Below are 17808 nucleotides of genomic sequence, written 5' to 3'. Positions count from 1 at the left end.
AACAGCTCTTTACACTACAAACAAAGCATTTGAAGGGGAAAGTTCCCTTGAAGATTTTGATTTTCCCACACAGACCAGGTTTCAGGAAGGAGAGACAGTATAAAGCTGTTGGTTGGCATGAAGAAAGACAAAGCGTATTTTATAGTAGATATTTAGAAATGTTTCAAGAGAGGTATTTACAGTTTCATTTTTGCTCATATGAACAAACACTACTTTTCATGTCTTTATACTACCTATACCTCTGGGAACCCATGGCCGTCTTCCCTTGGGAGTTCTTCAACCATTGCTTGAGACACAAATGCCTCTATGCTGTTTGCTCAGCTGTTCGTATCCAAGCAAAACTGGTGACAAAAGCTATTCTATTAAAGCAAGAATACTCTATGTCTGCTTTCCAGAGATCAGAGAACAAGACATTATTTCCCCTGGACATCCCCCACTTCCTACTGCCTCAGCAGGAATCCTCAAGGAGAGTGAGCTATCCATAGTCAACTACCTTCATTTTCTGATCCACGGTGAAAGGCAGTGACACGACCACCTCAAACTGTAGGCTGCAATTGATATCAATTAAAGAGATCCAAGGCTCTTATTTCATAGTTATTATGGCAACTTCAAGTCTATCTAAAACAGGCTGACTCTTAACCCAGCCATTTCACAGCAAAGCTGAGACATCCACAGTATCACTTGCAGGACATACTACACACTTAAAATCCTTCAGTGCCATAATAATCAGAGGTGTTCAGATGCACATTACAATAAAACTTCCAGAAGGGAGCAGACATTTGATGAAGATAATCTACATGGAGTATTAAAAAGCTGTATATGCTTTGTGCATTTAGCAGGAAAGTATAAAAACATCTTTGTGTAAACAAAGGGAACAGAAGGAGAAAATCATATTTATCTGCATGTGTATTCAGACTAATGAAATGAGCTGTTCATGCTCAGCACACTTCCAGCCTGATACTCCAGCTGGAGTTACACACACCAAGTGGAACTGTGGATCACTGAAGTTAAAGGAAACTTTTTTCTTCACTTCACTGAGGCCTGGAATTTTGCCAAAGAAAATTATTATTGCGAAAAATCAGAGTGTATGACATTATTATGCTCACACATACAACTGTCTCATTACAGTTTACTTACCGAAATTCTGAGAATCTGTTCTTGCACCTGGCTGTTTATAGGGATGCACCACTTTTATCTCCGCTGGTGGAAAAAATGATGGCTTCAGGCTAATTGTGACTACAACTTTTCCAGTATACTTGTTGGCTCTCCATATCATACCAGATTTCAACTCTGAATAGTACAGGTGCTCAGCAAAGAGAGACATGCCAAGCAATTGATGTCTACAACAAAGAGAAGATAAAACAAAGTGGCACGTTACCTGATCCCTATATATTTACTCACTCATACATTTTCTGAGCGTTTAGTTCAGTCACGTTCACTGTAAACAACCTTTCTTTGTATTCTTTTATATATATACATATATATATATCTTACATTATCTTATATATATAAGAATTAGATGAGGTGCCAGAGACGTTCCCAAATAATCCAGCACCCAGAATCCTGCAGATTTGCAAGAAATAGATGCAAAATGGATAACCTGCATTTCTCACAGGCTATATGAGCTGTTGTTCAGGACTGACTCAATTGACAGAGAAAGCCTAGGTATCATCCTGCTTCTGGTGAACCCAGCAACTAAAATGGACACTTGCTTTGTTGAAGGATGTAGGCCAGATAAGTTCCTCCATTTCCCAATTTCCAGTGCCTCCTCTAACGCTTCTGACTGTCCCAGGAAATCAGGGTGGAGATGGCGGGGTAGGAGTAGGGCGTTCCTAAAATCCATCTTGCTGCTTCTGCTATCACAGGAATTTAGTTTCCATTCGCTGGTCAGTTAGAGCAGCCAGCAGGAACCACAAAAGGGCCCAGTTTTAAATAAGAGGGAAAGCAGAAAAAATACTGAGAGAGGGATTTTTGGCCTCCACTTTCCAGTACATATTCCAGGTGGAAAAAGGAGAATCCATACCATCCAGGCTCAAAGGGAAAGTGTTGATGCCCTAGTGAACACCAGCCAACTCGAGGGAGAAAGGGGAAAAGGGTAAGGAAAAATCCAAGGTGAAGCTGGCAATGTAGGGAGAAACCAGCTTTGTGTTCATCATATGCAAATGGCATGCTGCATATTTAAATCTGCAGGCCAGTGAAACCATGTATTTTTCTCATTTTGCAGTTGGCAATCCCAATTACGTGTATGCCGATCCAGCATACTGCCAGAAACTGCAGTGATATAAGGTAACGTTTTCCTGAGTACCTCACTGAAAACGTGCCCACCATGGAGCATCTGTACCGTCGCAAAGCATGAAGACCAAATATTGAAGGCACCCAAAAGCACATGGGTCTAACAGCTCCCTCAGCTGTGCTTAGCCCAGGCACCGGGGAGCAGAGGGGGCCAAGTCTGCTGCATAAGACAGTTTTCACCACATCTGCTGATGCTTGCTGGAGAGCCTGAGCACAGGGGGTTATCCGAAGGCTTAGAGAAGGATAGGAAAGACCTGATCTAGCTCAGTCTCTTGAGCACAGCTCAGACACCTGAGCTCACCCACTGTGACCTTGGACAAATCATTTAATCTCTTTGGTTTTCACTGAGAAGAAGGTTTTATCTGCAGAAAAAGGCCACTAATAAACACTCAGACAGGATTTCTAAGGATTAAGTAGTTATCATTTGCTAAAAGCTTGGAAGATGGAGAGTACTGAGTGGCAGTGACTTTCTTCCATTTTCCTGTCAGTAATTTTAGATTTACAGTTACAGGCCATTTGCACGACACTCTATACTCCTTATTGTGTTATGAACTGATAAGATAAAAGGGAGAATGAGGGAGACAGCTTAACTGCATGCCCAGAAAATGAGTGTTTTATTTCCGACAAGCTCAGGAAAACTCACCGGACCGAATTTTTGAGCAAACGAGCAGCTCCACCGTCATAGTCGCATGATCCAATATGGGAAATCTCTTTCCCATGGTCATGTTGGATCCAGTAGAGCCTTGTGTCAACCAAATCTAGTGAGATGGCCTTTATTTTTTCTGTGGTCCTTAAAACATTTCTTACATCAATTCCACTGCGGGACACTCGGTGTATGCTGGAAACTGTACCATCTGAAGACCAAAATAATAGCCTGCAGGCAAGAGAGGCATGTTTTGGGGGAAAAAAAAACCCACCAAACACAACAAACCCCACATTTGCAAGATCACATCACTGCTACACCCTCCTTGTTTAGTTGCTCCTGTATATAGAATTTTTCAGTCTTACCACAGTGCTTTCAGAATCAAAGCTAAGAATAAAGCAAGGGACTTCCTTAATATGTACTCACCTATTTCAGGAAAGCCCCATATGCATCTCCCCTTAATGTAGTTCTATTAAGAATGGAAATAATTTTTGAAAACAAAGCATTGTCTGTTTAACAGAAGCAATATTACCACTAAAGTTTTGTTACAGTTGTTTCCTTATTTTAATAAAAATGTTTCTATCAGAGACTGTATGACTCTACTCAGGAAGCAATGAGATACTAGAAATTTCTCTCATGTAGGTCAAGCAGGAATCAGCCCAGCTTAACCATGAAGCACTATTGTCTGTCTCTCTGCTTTGTTTGGCCATGCAGTCAGAGAAAGAAACTGGAATAACCTCTCAAATCTACAAGGAACTCCTGCAAACCTGGGGAAAGGCATATCTTTGAGGCAGATACGCATTGCCCTCTGCATCTGGGGAGGAATCTATCTCCAGAAACTCTAGTTGAACACATCACTTAAGTGCTTAAATTAAAAATACCATTTCTATTATTGTTCTCATTTCTTTCTACCTTCCTGCTGGTTATAGGAGCCAGACTATGCTGTCGTTAAATTAAGACAGAGTCAAAATACAGCTCCAATACTCAAAACAGTTATGCACTGAAGCTACTTACATGTTCAAGTTATTCATGGATCAGAACCCAGATTTGCCGATGTGACTAAGGTTAACAACAGTTCTTCCAAAATAGCAAGTTATCCCTCATTCATGTACATTTTATTTTTTAATGTTTGGGTTTAGAGTCTTTGCTTAGGTTTCTTATGCACAAAAATTCCAAGAAGCATCATCATTTTGCCTTGTCTTTACAAAATTGCAGAATTTATATGTACAAAACAATGTAGCATAAAGCCAACTTTACTATGTTTATGTTAATCATTTGTTAAAGGCCTGAAAATGGATCAGATCTCACTGGCAAGGGACTATACTAAACCAGTAGGAATAATCAGCCTCTGCCTCACAGCTTTTCCTCACTGTTACATAGGCTACAGTTATAATAGGTTATTAATGTATAGGTGAAAACATGTTTCCAGACGGACAGCCCAATTTTATACTGCCATTTTTAAACACTTTATTAATATCTGGTTGCATTTCTATAGCACCTGTTATTTAAGAAACGTCACTACTCGGGAAATTTGGACAAATGCTAGGATTCACTTTTTACAGTTAGGGAAACTAAGAAACAAAGGTGGTTATATTCTCTATGCACAACTTTTGCAAATCAGCGTAGGGACAGGATATGATATGAACAAACAGGAAGGCAGAAGAAGAATGAAGATTAGAAATCAGCTTGAGTAATTGCCAGCCTTTACTGTATTTGCCCTCTATTTTTCTTTAGTCTTAATCCTTATTTTTCAGTGTTTCTAAGCACCATTAAAAAAATTAAATCAATCTTACAGCAATAGTTATATTATTACTACTAAAACAATCCTATCACTGCTAATGACCAGACACATCTTTTGAGAAAAGCTCTATTATTAGGGTATCACATTGACCTTCATTACTCTTAGTTGCACACATTTGAAGGAAGACATTGTTAATATCAGATTTAGCTCATGTTTATGCCTGTGCATGTAAACATGCTGGGGGTTTTAATTCACTTCACATTAAAAATAGAGCCCTCAGCATTTTCATACAAGCAGATAGCCATAGGGCATAAAAATGATGTTAAACTTCTTGGAGTCTACTTTCTTTACAGTTTATTACTGGCTTACTGGCCTCCCTGCAAGCACATGAGTACAGCTTTTATGCATGGTGAATCACACCTAGGTGAATATACGCACTTGAGTCTCCCCAGATTTTTGCATAAATTCAGCAAATATATCCCTGTAATGCCATTTGTAACATGTGTTTCAATGGCATTTGACAGTGGGTTTGAGGACTTGTGAATATTTCCAAGATTGGTAAATACTACATTCAAAAGCAAATCAGAAAAAAAAAAAATACATAGGCTGATGTTCAGGCCTTTAAATCCTACCCAAATGGCAAGGCTCCAGAAAATACTAGTAATGCTACTAGCATCAGAAAATTGGTTTGTATAAATGTCCTTTCCTAGTAAATCTATAAATGTACTAGGAAAGGACACATAAGCCTTAATATTAAAATAGTTTCAGACACTGCTGAGCAACTTTACTGCAAATCAAAAGTGGCAACAAAAACATGCTTTTGCTGTACGAAACAGAAGCATCTCAAAGTCTCCTCAAAAACTCAAAGCTTTTATTTTTGCAACTTTAATGGAAGAGGTTTATGTGTAAAGAGAAATTAGCATGGAGAGACCACCGTGACAATTCATATTGATAACTCTTGAGGAGGCCAAACCTCTTACGTGAGCATGGTTCTCAGTGTAAATGGCTTGAAGCTGAAAGAAGCATCTTTATGAAGGCTAAATTACTAATGACACAAAGTAGCAACAGTAGATTCAGAACCAATATTCAGAGCAACTGACAAAGAGACAAGGGAAACAGGAGCAAAACTGTAAGTTTAGACCTTTTTTCAGAAAACATACCAATTTATATTCTAAGTTTGCCATGTTTGGAGCACAAGACTCCCAGCATTTTCAAGCATCATTCCCCTTGCTGCTCCAATCCTGCTTTCTGCTGCCCTGAAAATTTGCTGTCTTTGAGAAAGGACCAGCAATGCCTCTTTCCCTCTGCTCTCCTCACTGGCAAAATTTTCCCTGATGACCAAGAGGTATAGATCCTGTATTAGACTTCAGTGGGCTTTTCTCACGCACTTCTCTATTTATCTCTTATATGCTTATTAATCTTTTATCCTCTTTTGTCAAAGTTCAAGGAGGTATTGGACTATAGATAATACACTGTGCACAGATTAGCCCAGCAGCCTATAAACTGCAATCATAGTACTTTGCATATTTTGAGTCCATTTCAATGAAATTACTAACCTAGTTAAAATTACCTTTTCTCAGCATCAATGGTAATCCTTGTGGGACGACCAACATCTCTTAGAAGAACTCGGCGTTTCTTCCCATTCATGTCTGTCACTTCTATGGTTGCTTTCTGCCTATTGACCCAGAGAATGTCTTGATTTATCCAGTCAATAGCAAATCCTGAAATGCCCTTTTCTATGTAACATAGTCTCTGTAAATGAAAAAAAAAAAAATTGACAACAAGAAGCGTCCTAATGATTACCCTAAACTTGACTTTCAACATAGGGAATAGAGTGCCAGACTGAAGCTTCCCATTTCATTCCTTCACCTGCTTCATTTTCTCTCAGACCTGTAGATTTTTCTCTTTCTTATTCTTTAATCACTTTCATTTGGTCTTTGTACTTACACATACCCCTTCTGAACTGAGTGACCCCCTGCGAAAGGGGAAACTGTTCTCCATAAGAAATACACTGGACTAATCTTTTAGATAAAACTTCTTGCATTTGGCACACTATGAAGCACCCAGACCTGAACTGTTACAGATGGTAGACTTCCTAACACACCATTGCTGGACCGTGATCCTTAAAAACTAGCTTAAAATTCATCAGTGAAGACTCCACATGGGTACAGGAACACTGGCAATCCCTCTCAAACAAAAGAAGGCTCTCACAGCATTAGAGTGCAGCCACAACAGCCTGTCTGCCCTTCTTAATCAGCCAGATGCAATGAACTGCACAACTTTTTCTGAACAAAGGATGAAGTGCTAAAAGAAGCATTTATGCAACCATAGAAACCAATAAAAGGTTTGAGAAAAAATAAGTAGGAATTCAAGCACATTCTTCTCATACCATTTGAGCCAGTTTGAGTTACAGTAATCTGGAAGACAAACTTCCATAATGCCAGGGATTAATTTAAAACTGATAGAAACATTATTTTCTTCAAAACTTTAGTTTGTCTGAATTTCCTCTCCCTCATTTTTAACTCCCCTTCGCTCGATCCACAGAAAATACTAAATGTACTAAATACTAATACTAAATGCCAGTAAAACAGCCTAGACTCAGGACCATAACTATTACGACAGCAAAAACTATTTAATAAGTCTGAAGTGCTAATCAATAAACAGGAATGGCAGAATTGTACCTAAAGAGCAGGTGGTTTCCATGGAGAGTTTTACGTCCATTAACTTGGAGAATTCCAGAGAACTGATTACTTTACCTCTCGTTTTGTGCCATTCAGGTGAATTCTTTGAAGTAGTCGCCTTTCAGAGTCTACCCAATACACTTTGTCTTCTGTATAATGAAAATCCATAAGCGTTGACTGACCAGTATCAGCCACCAATCTTTCGTGATTGGTCCCTTCAGTGTCAATTCTAAAGATGGCATTTCCATGGCTAAAAAGTAGGAATGGTGCAGGGTCTGGTGTGGAGAAAACAAAGAGACCAATTAATAGATAAGCATTGCACTTTTGCTGCATTAAGTTCTCATCAGTTTTATACTAGCCAAAGAGAAAGTTCAGGATCTAACCATCTCTCTCATATTTTAATGATAACTTTCCAGGCATATCACAGACAACCAATAAGACATAAATGCAATGGTCCTTTCACATTTAATGCTGAAAGTTAGGTCAAAAATCTGAGGTATGAAACTGAGATTGCAGTGGTTGTTACCACTAATCCCAAATCCTACACCCTAGTCAGAGTTCAGAAGAACCATTGGATGCATGCCAACAGAGATTGGAAGAATTATGCCATTGATGCGTCTCCAAGTTGAAGAGCACTTCCAACTACTGAGCTACAGCAAGAATTTATCACAGAGAGGTGGTCTGGAGTTTCACTTTAACTATCCAAACAGGGAAATTGAAGATCCCAAGACAGGGCAAAGGAAGAAGCTAGAGACTGTGGAGGTTTCTTGTGATGCAGAGGGCTGAAGGAAACCAAAAGACCTGTACTTGAAACTCCTACAGCTCAACAGCAACAACTCCTTCCAGACAAAAACTGTATTCGTAATGAGTGAAGGGTAAGACCATATCAGTAATTTAACATAAAATATATTAAGAAGAAAGCCGTTCTAATTATGCCCCAAACTCTAGAAATCCAATTAAGGATGAAAGTGATGAGCAACTAGGGTGGTCCAAATAGCCTTAATGCAGCCTTAGAACCAGGTGATAAGTACGGAAGTACAATTAGTAGGACATAACGGTTGGGGCTGCAGATTACACTAACCCAGTTTTATCAAGTCTTCTTTGTTATTTTTAGGGTGTCACCACAGGGCAGGGTTAAGATTGCCCAAGGAACCTTAACTGTATTTCCAAACCACAATGGCTTTCATTTAGGCAATTTGAATATTATGGATATCTATCAAGTGTGTAGCAGAGGAAAGGATTTTTTATGTAACCAGTCACATTTTAGCCTCATTTTAAAAAGAAATTAAAAAAATATATATATTTGGGGGTATACAGCCTAGTCTTTAATTTACCACTAAAACAACATTCAAAGAAGAAAGCCCATTGTGGTGGTAATGGTGGGGATTTATAACATGGTTGCCTGAAACAATAGATCATGGCATACAAGTAATGTTCTAACCAAGTGACTTTGAAATGCAATTATGGATATCGATCCAACAAAATGACAGCTTTCAAGCCTGTCTAACCACTTGTTGAATTGATCTTCCTGCAGTGCAGAGCAACTCTCCATTTATCATGGACAGATGTCATCAAAGATGTATTATCATCAGTTTTCTTGCACATACACTTTTGAAAATTAAACTGGGCAGTTATTGGGCAGTTTTGCAACCTTTTAACTAAATATCTTTACTATTAGTATGAAACCTGAGGCTTTAAACTCAACAGACATCACTTCTACAAATTTTAGTCAGCTGCTCCACCTTCAACATGGTTGTGAGGTTGATTCCACCCCTTTTACAGCAGAGGAATGAGACCAATCTTGATTTCTCCAAGTGAAGAGCAAGTTAGGCAGAAAGTTCTGACAAGCACTCAAGATATGATTTTTCTTCTGTTCACAAGGAAGATGATCAGCACTCTGTTTCTATACTAACAGACTTTTGCATCTCAAGTTTTCAAGCTATCACCCAGTTATAACAGCTGCTTCTAGGATTTTAGTGACTCCCTTTTTCTGCTGCTATTTACGCTGAGCAACCCCATGTGAGAATATTTAAACTATGAAGACTTGCTTTACGTAAATGGTAAATGAACGGTGAAGTGTAGCAAGGTTGATTTATCTCAGGAATTTGACAGCTGTACTGCCTGCACTTTTGCCAATTAGTTGACCAAGAGCATTTATGTACTTTGTTTTTGTCCTTCCCACTCTCTGAATTTCAGGCTCCCATGAATGAGGGCTGTAAATGGAACAGGGACCGAACAAATCTAACTTTGATTGCAGAGGCACCAGTGAGATTTGGGACTTAATTTTATCAGGGGTTTAATGAACAGGTAAACAACACCTGCATCAAAGAGCTTCCTGTCTTTAAAACATGAGGGTATTTTACTTGGTGTACTCCCTACAGAAGGGTTTACACGTAGCATAAGGGTTCCTTATCCATCACAGTAGCTCCTGAACCGTCACTTACATTCTACTGCTGCTATAAATGTTAGTAATAATGTTAAAAAAAGTTGAAGTCCTCCAATATTAAAGTAGGATTGTTCTTTGAAAGATACCTGTGCACATATATCACTGTGAGGTAACACGTTTGTATTCACTTCTCTTCAGTTCAGAAATGAAGAGTTTACAAAACATTTGATTAAAAAAAAATTAAAATTCTATTTAAGGGGCTAGAGGTGTTTAGGCAGGACTACAAAAAATCCATCTTAGGTCTTTGTGAGTCACATGTTGCTGTCAATAACGATGATTCTAGGAGCTGACTGAAGTAATCATGTTGGTGCCAATTTAGGAGCTGCACAGAATATTTTTGGTTATGTTCACGGTCCCAAAGGCTATATGCACAGGGACTCAAGTACACCTCCTACCTCTTGGGTCACAAACATGCCCTGTCACATCCCACCTCTGCATTAGCGAGAGTCCCAGGCAAACATTAGTCAGAAAAAGAAAACCTGAGTTCCTGGATCAGAAGGGAGCTGTAGCATATCCCAGACAAGAACCAAAACCAGACATTCAGGAAACCAAGGTGGAGAGGTGAGAGGTGAACTTCAGAGCACTCCTACCTCATACTCTAGATGCAATATAGGGTTAAACCAATCAATAAAATCCAGCTAGATTTTTTTTTTCCCTGGGTAGCATCAGTTGAAGACAAAATGAAGGTTATTCAAAGGCCATAACTGTAGATATTTTCCTCTTAGAAGGGCTAAAAACTTTTGAAATTTAAATGCATCTTACACATTCAAAAATCAATTTATACACTCGGGACAGAGCAAGGGATAGAAAGAACTCACAGCTGCACTCATATTTATTAAGAAACCGCCGATGGACCAAACCAAAAATAAGGGCTTCCTGCTTATGATTTCACAGCACTGTCCCTAGAAGCTAAACACACTGGAAAGACATCAATGCCAACACACTGAAAGAGGCAAAGGTAGCAAAATCTTGTGTACGGCCATGTTTTCCTGGAAGTATTAAGGACGCAATAAGAGAGTTTACAGTTCCGAGCACACAGAGAGAGTATGTCTACTAAACAGGGAGTCATTGTTTAGTTTTGTTTGTTTTCATATGTTCATTCATCTTCCTACCACCATACTTTCCATTCTTCACCACCACTCTCTGGCACCCACTTTTGGCCTTGCGGCTCACCCACAAAGTAGAAGAGGCAGTTTTTCCATCAGCTAACCAGAGCACTCAGTCACTGTCCAGTAGGGACCAGCCAGGCATGAAAATATTGAAAGCATTTGAAAAATAATGCTAACTAGATCTCTAAAGCTCTTTTTTAGTCATCAGAAAAGAAAATGACCTTACCATTCACATAGCAAGACCATTTGTCAATATCCAAAGTGTAGCCAGGCAAACAGGAGCAGATGTAGGACCCTGGAACATTGATACAGGTTTGGCCACAGGTTCCCAAACCGCCTTCAAGGCATTCATCGATATCTGAAACATGTTTTTGAACAGATCAGGAAAATTCAGCTAGCAAAAGCAGCAAAGAGAAAGAATACCCTTGACATAGTAATCTAATAATAAACTGGTCACAAATTTTAACGTCCCATCATTAAAAAAGGAGAGGAGGATGGCTGTATTGCTTCATGCATTGGTTTCAGAATTATTGTTTTGTCCATTGCCACATGCACAGTGATTTTTATCGTTTTTTTAGAAGACTGTCCAGGGAAATTACCAGTCTCCCTAGTGTCTGGGCACTCTGGTCTCTGATTGTCCAAACACAGGGAACAGACTTGTCTCGTACGCCATTTCTGTGATTTGCATTATCATTTGCTATGCAAATGATGCCTGCAGCTGCTTCCACAGTAATAATTTTGCCAACAAATTAACAAACTTTGCAAAGCAGCAAACAGACTGCCACAGCACTGAGTTCCACATTGAGCTCATTTTGGTTTGAGTCTGCTCTCAAAAATACACACAAAATGCTAAAAACCCCACTATATTCTGACAGCAACAAGCCCAAACCAAGGCAACAAGCAAACTAATTAGAAACTTGGCTTTTAAACTGGTAGATTAGGCTAGAACCTTTAGGAATTAAAAGATACTTGATGTATTTATAGTGTTTTATCAGGGCTTGAGGCAGTAACTATTAATTAAGTCCTAAATTAAGGACCTTATTTTTCAAAAAAAGGTCGCCACTGAGGAGCATATTTTACACTAAGGGGGAAAGAAATTAACCCCTTTGGCAGTCCTATGGACGATTGTCCCAGAAAATTTAGATAAACTTCAGTTCCTACTGAAAACAAATGCATCTGATAGTAAATTCCCAAGGTTCTTGACATCTGGCAGTACCATATCCTGCTATATTTCTTGTATAACCACTGTGAGGGTTGCTCTAAGGAGCAGCTTTTTCCCTGCCCTAGATCTATTTGATGTCAGTGGCTTTTGTTCTGGGTTTTATCGTCTGACTTTGCACATGCAGGAAAAAAGGAATCAAAACAAATTATTTTAAAGAGACACATTTGATTAAATCACTAAAGGACATCATTTCATATCCAAAACTACACATATGTATTGAGTTATTGCAAGTATAGCTCACAACAATTTTTTTTTTCCTGTATTCCTGATCAAGAATTTAGGGCAACAGAAGAAGAGCGTCTCCTTGGATAACTTATATTAGATGACCATTTGAATCAAGTGCAAACTCTCACAGTGCTTCAGGAGGTCTGTGAGTGTTAGGTGAGGATTCCCCTAGTTCAAACGTCAGAAATGGCACCTCATGATAACTACAAGGAACTGCAATTTAATCAGCTCACACCGGCACTTTGAAAGAAACTTTCTTTGTCAGTAACCTAGGGAGAGCTAAGCAACCAGATCTCTGACATCCCATAGGTCTGGGAAACTGTCTCCTTTAACGGCTTTAAAAAACTATGTGCAGCAGAAGTGTTTAGGGGTTTATTCTGTGTCAGGTGTCAAAGTTGTTCAAAAAGAATGTCAATGCTTTAGAGCCACCTAACACATCTGTACAGACTAGGGAATGTTTCCATATTGTTTTCAGAGTTTTCCCACAACATTATGTTCCACATAGCAGATGAACTAATTTGACAATGTATGAAACATAATCAGAGCACATGCAACTGATTTCTGTTGAACATATTATCAAGGCAAAGCAGAAGCATTTTCAGCAACTTAATTCCATAAAGTACTCTAATTCTAACCCACAATCTTCTTCAAACAATCAGCTTTCAGGAGCATATTTTCCCACACGTACTAAGGATGTACATGCCATTCTCCACAGCATTAAAGGAGTAACTCCTCCAAATCCCCTCTAGAAAGGTTTGACTGGCTTAGAAGTTTGTTAATGGGCTACAGAAACCGTGAGCTCCAGGTTGTCAGTTTAAAACTACCTACTCCTGGCTAACATTGCTAGGAGTTATTAAAACTAAAGGGCTCTTTGGTAACCCATACGGGAGGGCTTTGGTGACAGCTCATTGTCACAGCTGCTATCAGCGTTAGCAGAGATGTGAAGGAGTCTGCAGGCATGAACGCTGTTTGTGTCTCGCCTTGATACACTGGTTTTCAAATGGAGTAACTGGCTGACTAAGCCGGACAGTTAATCTGATCTAGTCACCATTACAAAAGCAGGTGCAAGACTCTGTTGGTAAAGGCTGCAACATAGTTCATGTTAGTCAATATACTTTTATGACAATCGTGGCTCGTTAAATAAACCTGATGTTATTTCTCTGAGGAAATCACAAGTATAGGTAATAAAGGCAACTGTGTAGGTGTAAGATTGCTAAAGACAGAGGTCATTTGACTAAACAATGTGAAACACTGATGAAAGCACTATTATTCAATCACAACAAAGAGCACATTAAATAAGAATGATAGGCCTGACCTACAGATTCTATCTGGAAGGCTGCTTACTCTGAAAATTATTTGTCTTCATACTGGACAGAAAGCTGACCTCTTAGAGTGTTACTGGGCAAGAAAATTCAAAATCACAACACATATAAACACAGGAGAAATGAATGACAGTGGGGAAATAATTTTGCTTCTGTATATGGCAGTGGTCAGACTATATTGGCATGCTGTTTGTATTTCTCAGCTATAGGTTGTTAAAAGATCCTGAAAAGTTAGAAAGTGTATACAACAAGGATAAAAGCCTGATTTGAGGGTAAGGAAAAGTGCCTTTCTGTGAGATACTTAAAGAGCTCAGTCTGCTTAGATTATCAGAAGGAAGCTTGGGAGAAGGACTGATCACAGTATATAAATACCTTCACAAAGAAAATGTACCAGACTTTCTAAAGGACAGTATAATCTTTTGCAGGAAAGATTTAACAAGGACTGATGGCTGAGAACTGAAGCCAGGGAAATAAAATTTAGACATTAAATTCACATTTTAACAGGAAGTGTGATTCAGTAAGGGAACTAGCTACCAAGAAAAACTGTGAAGGTGTGAAAAACATCAGTGGATATTCTCAAGTCAAGATCAGACTGGGAAGACATGCTTTAGCCAAGCACAGGTTACTGAGCTATGTACCAAGGTAACTGGACAATGACCTGTTATTTGCAGGATGGATTTTCCAGCTTCATATGAGTGTACAAAACTGACTCTCCAAGAAAGAGCATGCTGATTGATCAGGCTACAACAATTTACGCTGCCTCCCCAGTAATTGTACTTAAAGAGAGGATTTCAGGGTTATCAATCTGCCCATTTTCATCATCACCGAAGTTCACGTAATAAAGCAGATCCCACACGTACAGAAAAGCAAGCAATCGCCCCAGCTGAAGAAAGGCTATAGTGGAAGAATAACCGCCCAATAAAAGACAAGGGGTGCAGCGGCGACAGGCGGCTCGGCCACCAGAGAATGCCCCTTCCAGCAGTAAACAGGAAGCACCAACAGACACAGACACAGCGCTATTGTAAAACACACTGCAGCGCTGTGAACACCCAGCTTTTACAGTGCTAACAATGGAAGAGGGTCCTAGGCTTAACATGCTCTCTTCTTTGCTTAAAGTACAAAAAAAAAACCAAAACCAAACCAAAACCAAAAAAGAAAATTTTAAAAAAGCTGTTTCTTAAGGTTTAGGAGAACTCAATCATAAAACCATCCATCAGGTGTAACTAGCAGTGCCTTCACCTGCACTCTTAGAGACAAAGGAAAGCGTGGAGTTGCATCCTGCTGTAGCTGTTTTGTGTGTCCTGGCAACCACATCCCCCAGTGGGAACTTTACCCTGTGAAAGAAATCGGCTTAGTGAACACAAAAGCTGTCTGCAGTGCCCTGACAGCCAGCCCTGAAAGGAAGAATGAGGTTCTGCTCAGTTCTCAAAGGCTTCTTTATGCAAAAAATGCCTTGAGAATCAGCAAAAACGATGAATCATGTCATCATGATGTTGGCAGCTCTCAATGACTTTGCATACAAATATGCTACTTTATTGAGAGTCCTGAGAAATGCTCTGATTGCAGAAGGTGAAGCATTAGTATGCCTGGCAGGGATACAGAGAAACCACAGTGAGCCAGAACTTGCGTTTCATTATGGCCCCAAATACATACATTATATACATAAAATATACATGTGCAGACACACACACTCAAATAACCTCACTCAAATTTGGTTCCTGTGGAGTTGGACTGGGGATTAATTCAATCCGCTATATCTAGCCACCACCATAATCTTTTCAACAAGGTTGAACATGTAATTTCATCTGGGTTACTAAGAAAGCAGCCCATCCCTTTTATCTATTCTGTTAAAAGCATACAGCTCAAAGAAGAGAAGATAGCCAGAAATGGAAAAAGATGCTCCATCTATCAGCAGGTCACAATAAAATAGTATCTCAGTATCTTCTCTCTCAAATTTTGAATAAGGTTTAAAGTACAACCTGATCACTCTCAATTTTTGAGAGGATAGAGGTTGTGAAATGCTCAAATACTACAGTAAGAAATACAATGTGAATACAATAAGGTGGTTATCAACTCCTGGACTTTTCCAGTCCAGAGGCACAGAGGTAATCATATCACAGATATGAGCAAAACAGTGATGAGTCTTGCAGTATTAGTCATTGGTCCTGGAGTCTGCCCCTTAGCTCTGTTCAAGATTAAGCTCCATGTGATGTGTGATGCCATTTCTGTCATTTCTTGTAACATATTCACCTCCTTCCTATTTTGATCTAAATTTTACAGCTAAAGATACTATTTGTCCACATTCAGCTGGATCCAATTTCCAGAGAATTCAATGGGAATCTTCTCATTAATTGATCTGTGGGTTCAGACCCATGTTCAAGAATTCCTGACTACTGTTTGGTAACAATATTTTCAAGCATTTTTCCCCAAGGCAGTATAATATGAAGTGAGCTAGCTGGAAGACAGCTACTGAAAACAAGGAAACAAGCATGCTTCGACTGCAGCTCTTCTGAAATACAGAGAGATACAGTGGGGTCTCAACAGGTTTAGTCCTGTGTCATGACAGTTCAACACAATTCCCCATTTCAGTGGCTCTCACTGCTCCTTATGCGATGCTTGCAAAGAAAGGATAGCTGTGAATTAGTAATGTTTTGGCATTTCATATTTCTCAGAATACAACATAAGAAGTTTTAACAGTGTGTCTTCAGAATGCTGCATGGAGCAAAGTGAAGCCAGGATGTAGCTAATTAAGGTGAATTTAAAGATGTAATACAAAGAGGAATAACTTAATATTCCGCATCACCAGTGCCCCATGGCAGGAGAGTGGTGAACAGTAAGAAAGAAAGGAGGAAAGCTTGAGACACAGAAAGAAGCATCTGACCAAAAGAGCTGACCTATATAGCTGCAGTTGTCACCTTCAATTGCAGGCTGTAGCTCTGTAGGAATGTGCAGCACGTTAGCCCTGAAGAAGTGACAAGGTCTGATCAGTTAATGTCAGAAGTTAGTAGAGATATGCAGAATTTAAGAACCTATGATTAGGTAAAAATTCAATAATGCAGGTTGTGTTTTGCCTTCTTCAAAAACTTTTTTACAATGTTGGGGTTTTTCTTAAATAAATATCTTCCTCCACTTTTGAAACTTCCAAAGTGAGTATTCAAAGTCAGCCCTGAAGCCAAAGTACACCTCCAGTCTTGCAGTATCCAGAACATAATATCTTTACCTAGGGTAGTCCAAGACTAACAGGCACTAGTATCTAGTCTAAAATTGTTAATGCAAGGGGCTGATCTAGGGGCTTTGTCAGACAAACAGTGCCGTGTGGAAAACTTTTTGGTCTCAAGTGGGGAAAGCATCTATACACCATGAGAGAATAAAAAACAGTGTTGTTAAAGCGGTGCTTCAGGAGGGCACAGGCAACTGATTGCAACAGGCATAAGGCCCATCCCCAGGTGTACCATGTATGCTTACATAGTCAAATATGTTAGAAATCAAAGCTCTCCCAAGACCAACTATGCACACATTTTTACCTTGTAGGAATAACCCCTGTGTAGCCCAGACCATTTTTCTTTAGAGGTAGAAGGTCCTATGTTTTCACTAGCGTCTAAGAAAGATGAGTTATTTACAAGTAACTGAGTCCCCAGTCCTGATATCAGCTTAAAATAAATTATTAAATCAAGATGGCAATGTCAAAAATTGCAGAAATGCTTCCAATTCTACCATAACGTGCTGATAAATTGATATGTTCATTCACCAGACTAGTCTTGTTCTGACCTGATGATCTGTTCTCCCATATTTTCTCTCTTATAAACCCTGCTGTTGTGGGACACACAGCCCCTCTGAAAGGCCTCTCCTCTCTTGGCATACCAAGTCAGGATTCAAATAATCTCTCTTAAAATAACTGTATAAAATTATGTAAGACATTTAGCGTTAGATTTCATTATCCTTCCACAGGATGAGAAGGTCTTTGATCTTTGAATATCCCTAGAAGTAAAAGGAACTAATTAAGAAGTGAGCTATTTAGCAACGTAAGAAAGGCACGACCTAGACCTTCATCTGTAGTGGCAGTATGGAAAACAAATCTAGAAAAACCTACACACCTTCCAGTAAGTGTTGCTTGTAACAGTTCACTA

General features: G+C 39.3%; 1 protein-coding gene across 1 annotated transcript in view; it reads right to left on the bottom strand.

The window, feature by feature from the left end:
- EGF (epidermal growth factor) overlaps positions 1 to 17808 on the bottom strand; it is a 61692-nt gene that overhangs the window by 41449 nt on the left and 2435 nt on the right. The window contains exons 2-6 of the mRNA XM_075500723.1: positions 11139 to 11270; positions 7433 to 7632; positions 6247 to 6428; positions 2936 to 3166; positions 1138 to 1340 (exon numbers count right to left, since the gene is read on the bottom strand). Of these exons, the coding sequence (XP_075356838.1) occupies positions 1138 to 1340; positions 2936 to 3166; positions 6247 to 6428; positions 7433 to 7632; positions 11139 to 11270 (948 nt within the window). The remainder of the gene's footprint in view (positions 1 to 1137; positions 1341 to 2935; positions 3167 to 6246; positions 6429 to 7432; positions 7633 to 11138; positions 11271 to 17808) is intronic.

The sequence above is a fragment of the Mycteria americana genome, chromosome 4 (genome assembly GCF_035582795.1).
Source record: "Mycteria americana isolate JAX WOST 10 ecotype Jacksonville Zoo and Gardens chromosome 4, USCA_MyAme_1.0, whole genome shotgun sequence".
NCBI lineage: Eukaryota > Metazoa > Chordata > Aves > Ciconiiformes > Ciconiidae > Mycteria > Mycteria americana.
Note: the sequence above shows the minus strand (reverse complement) of the source record. Positions and strands in the feature narration are given on the sequence as shown.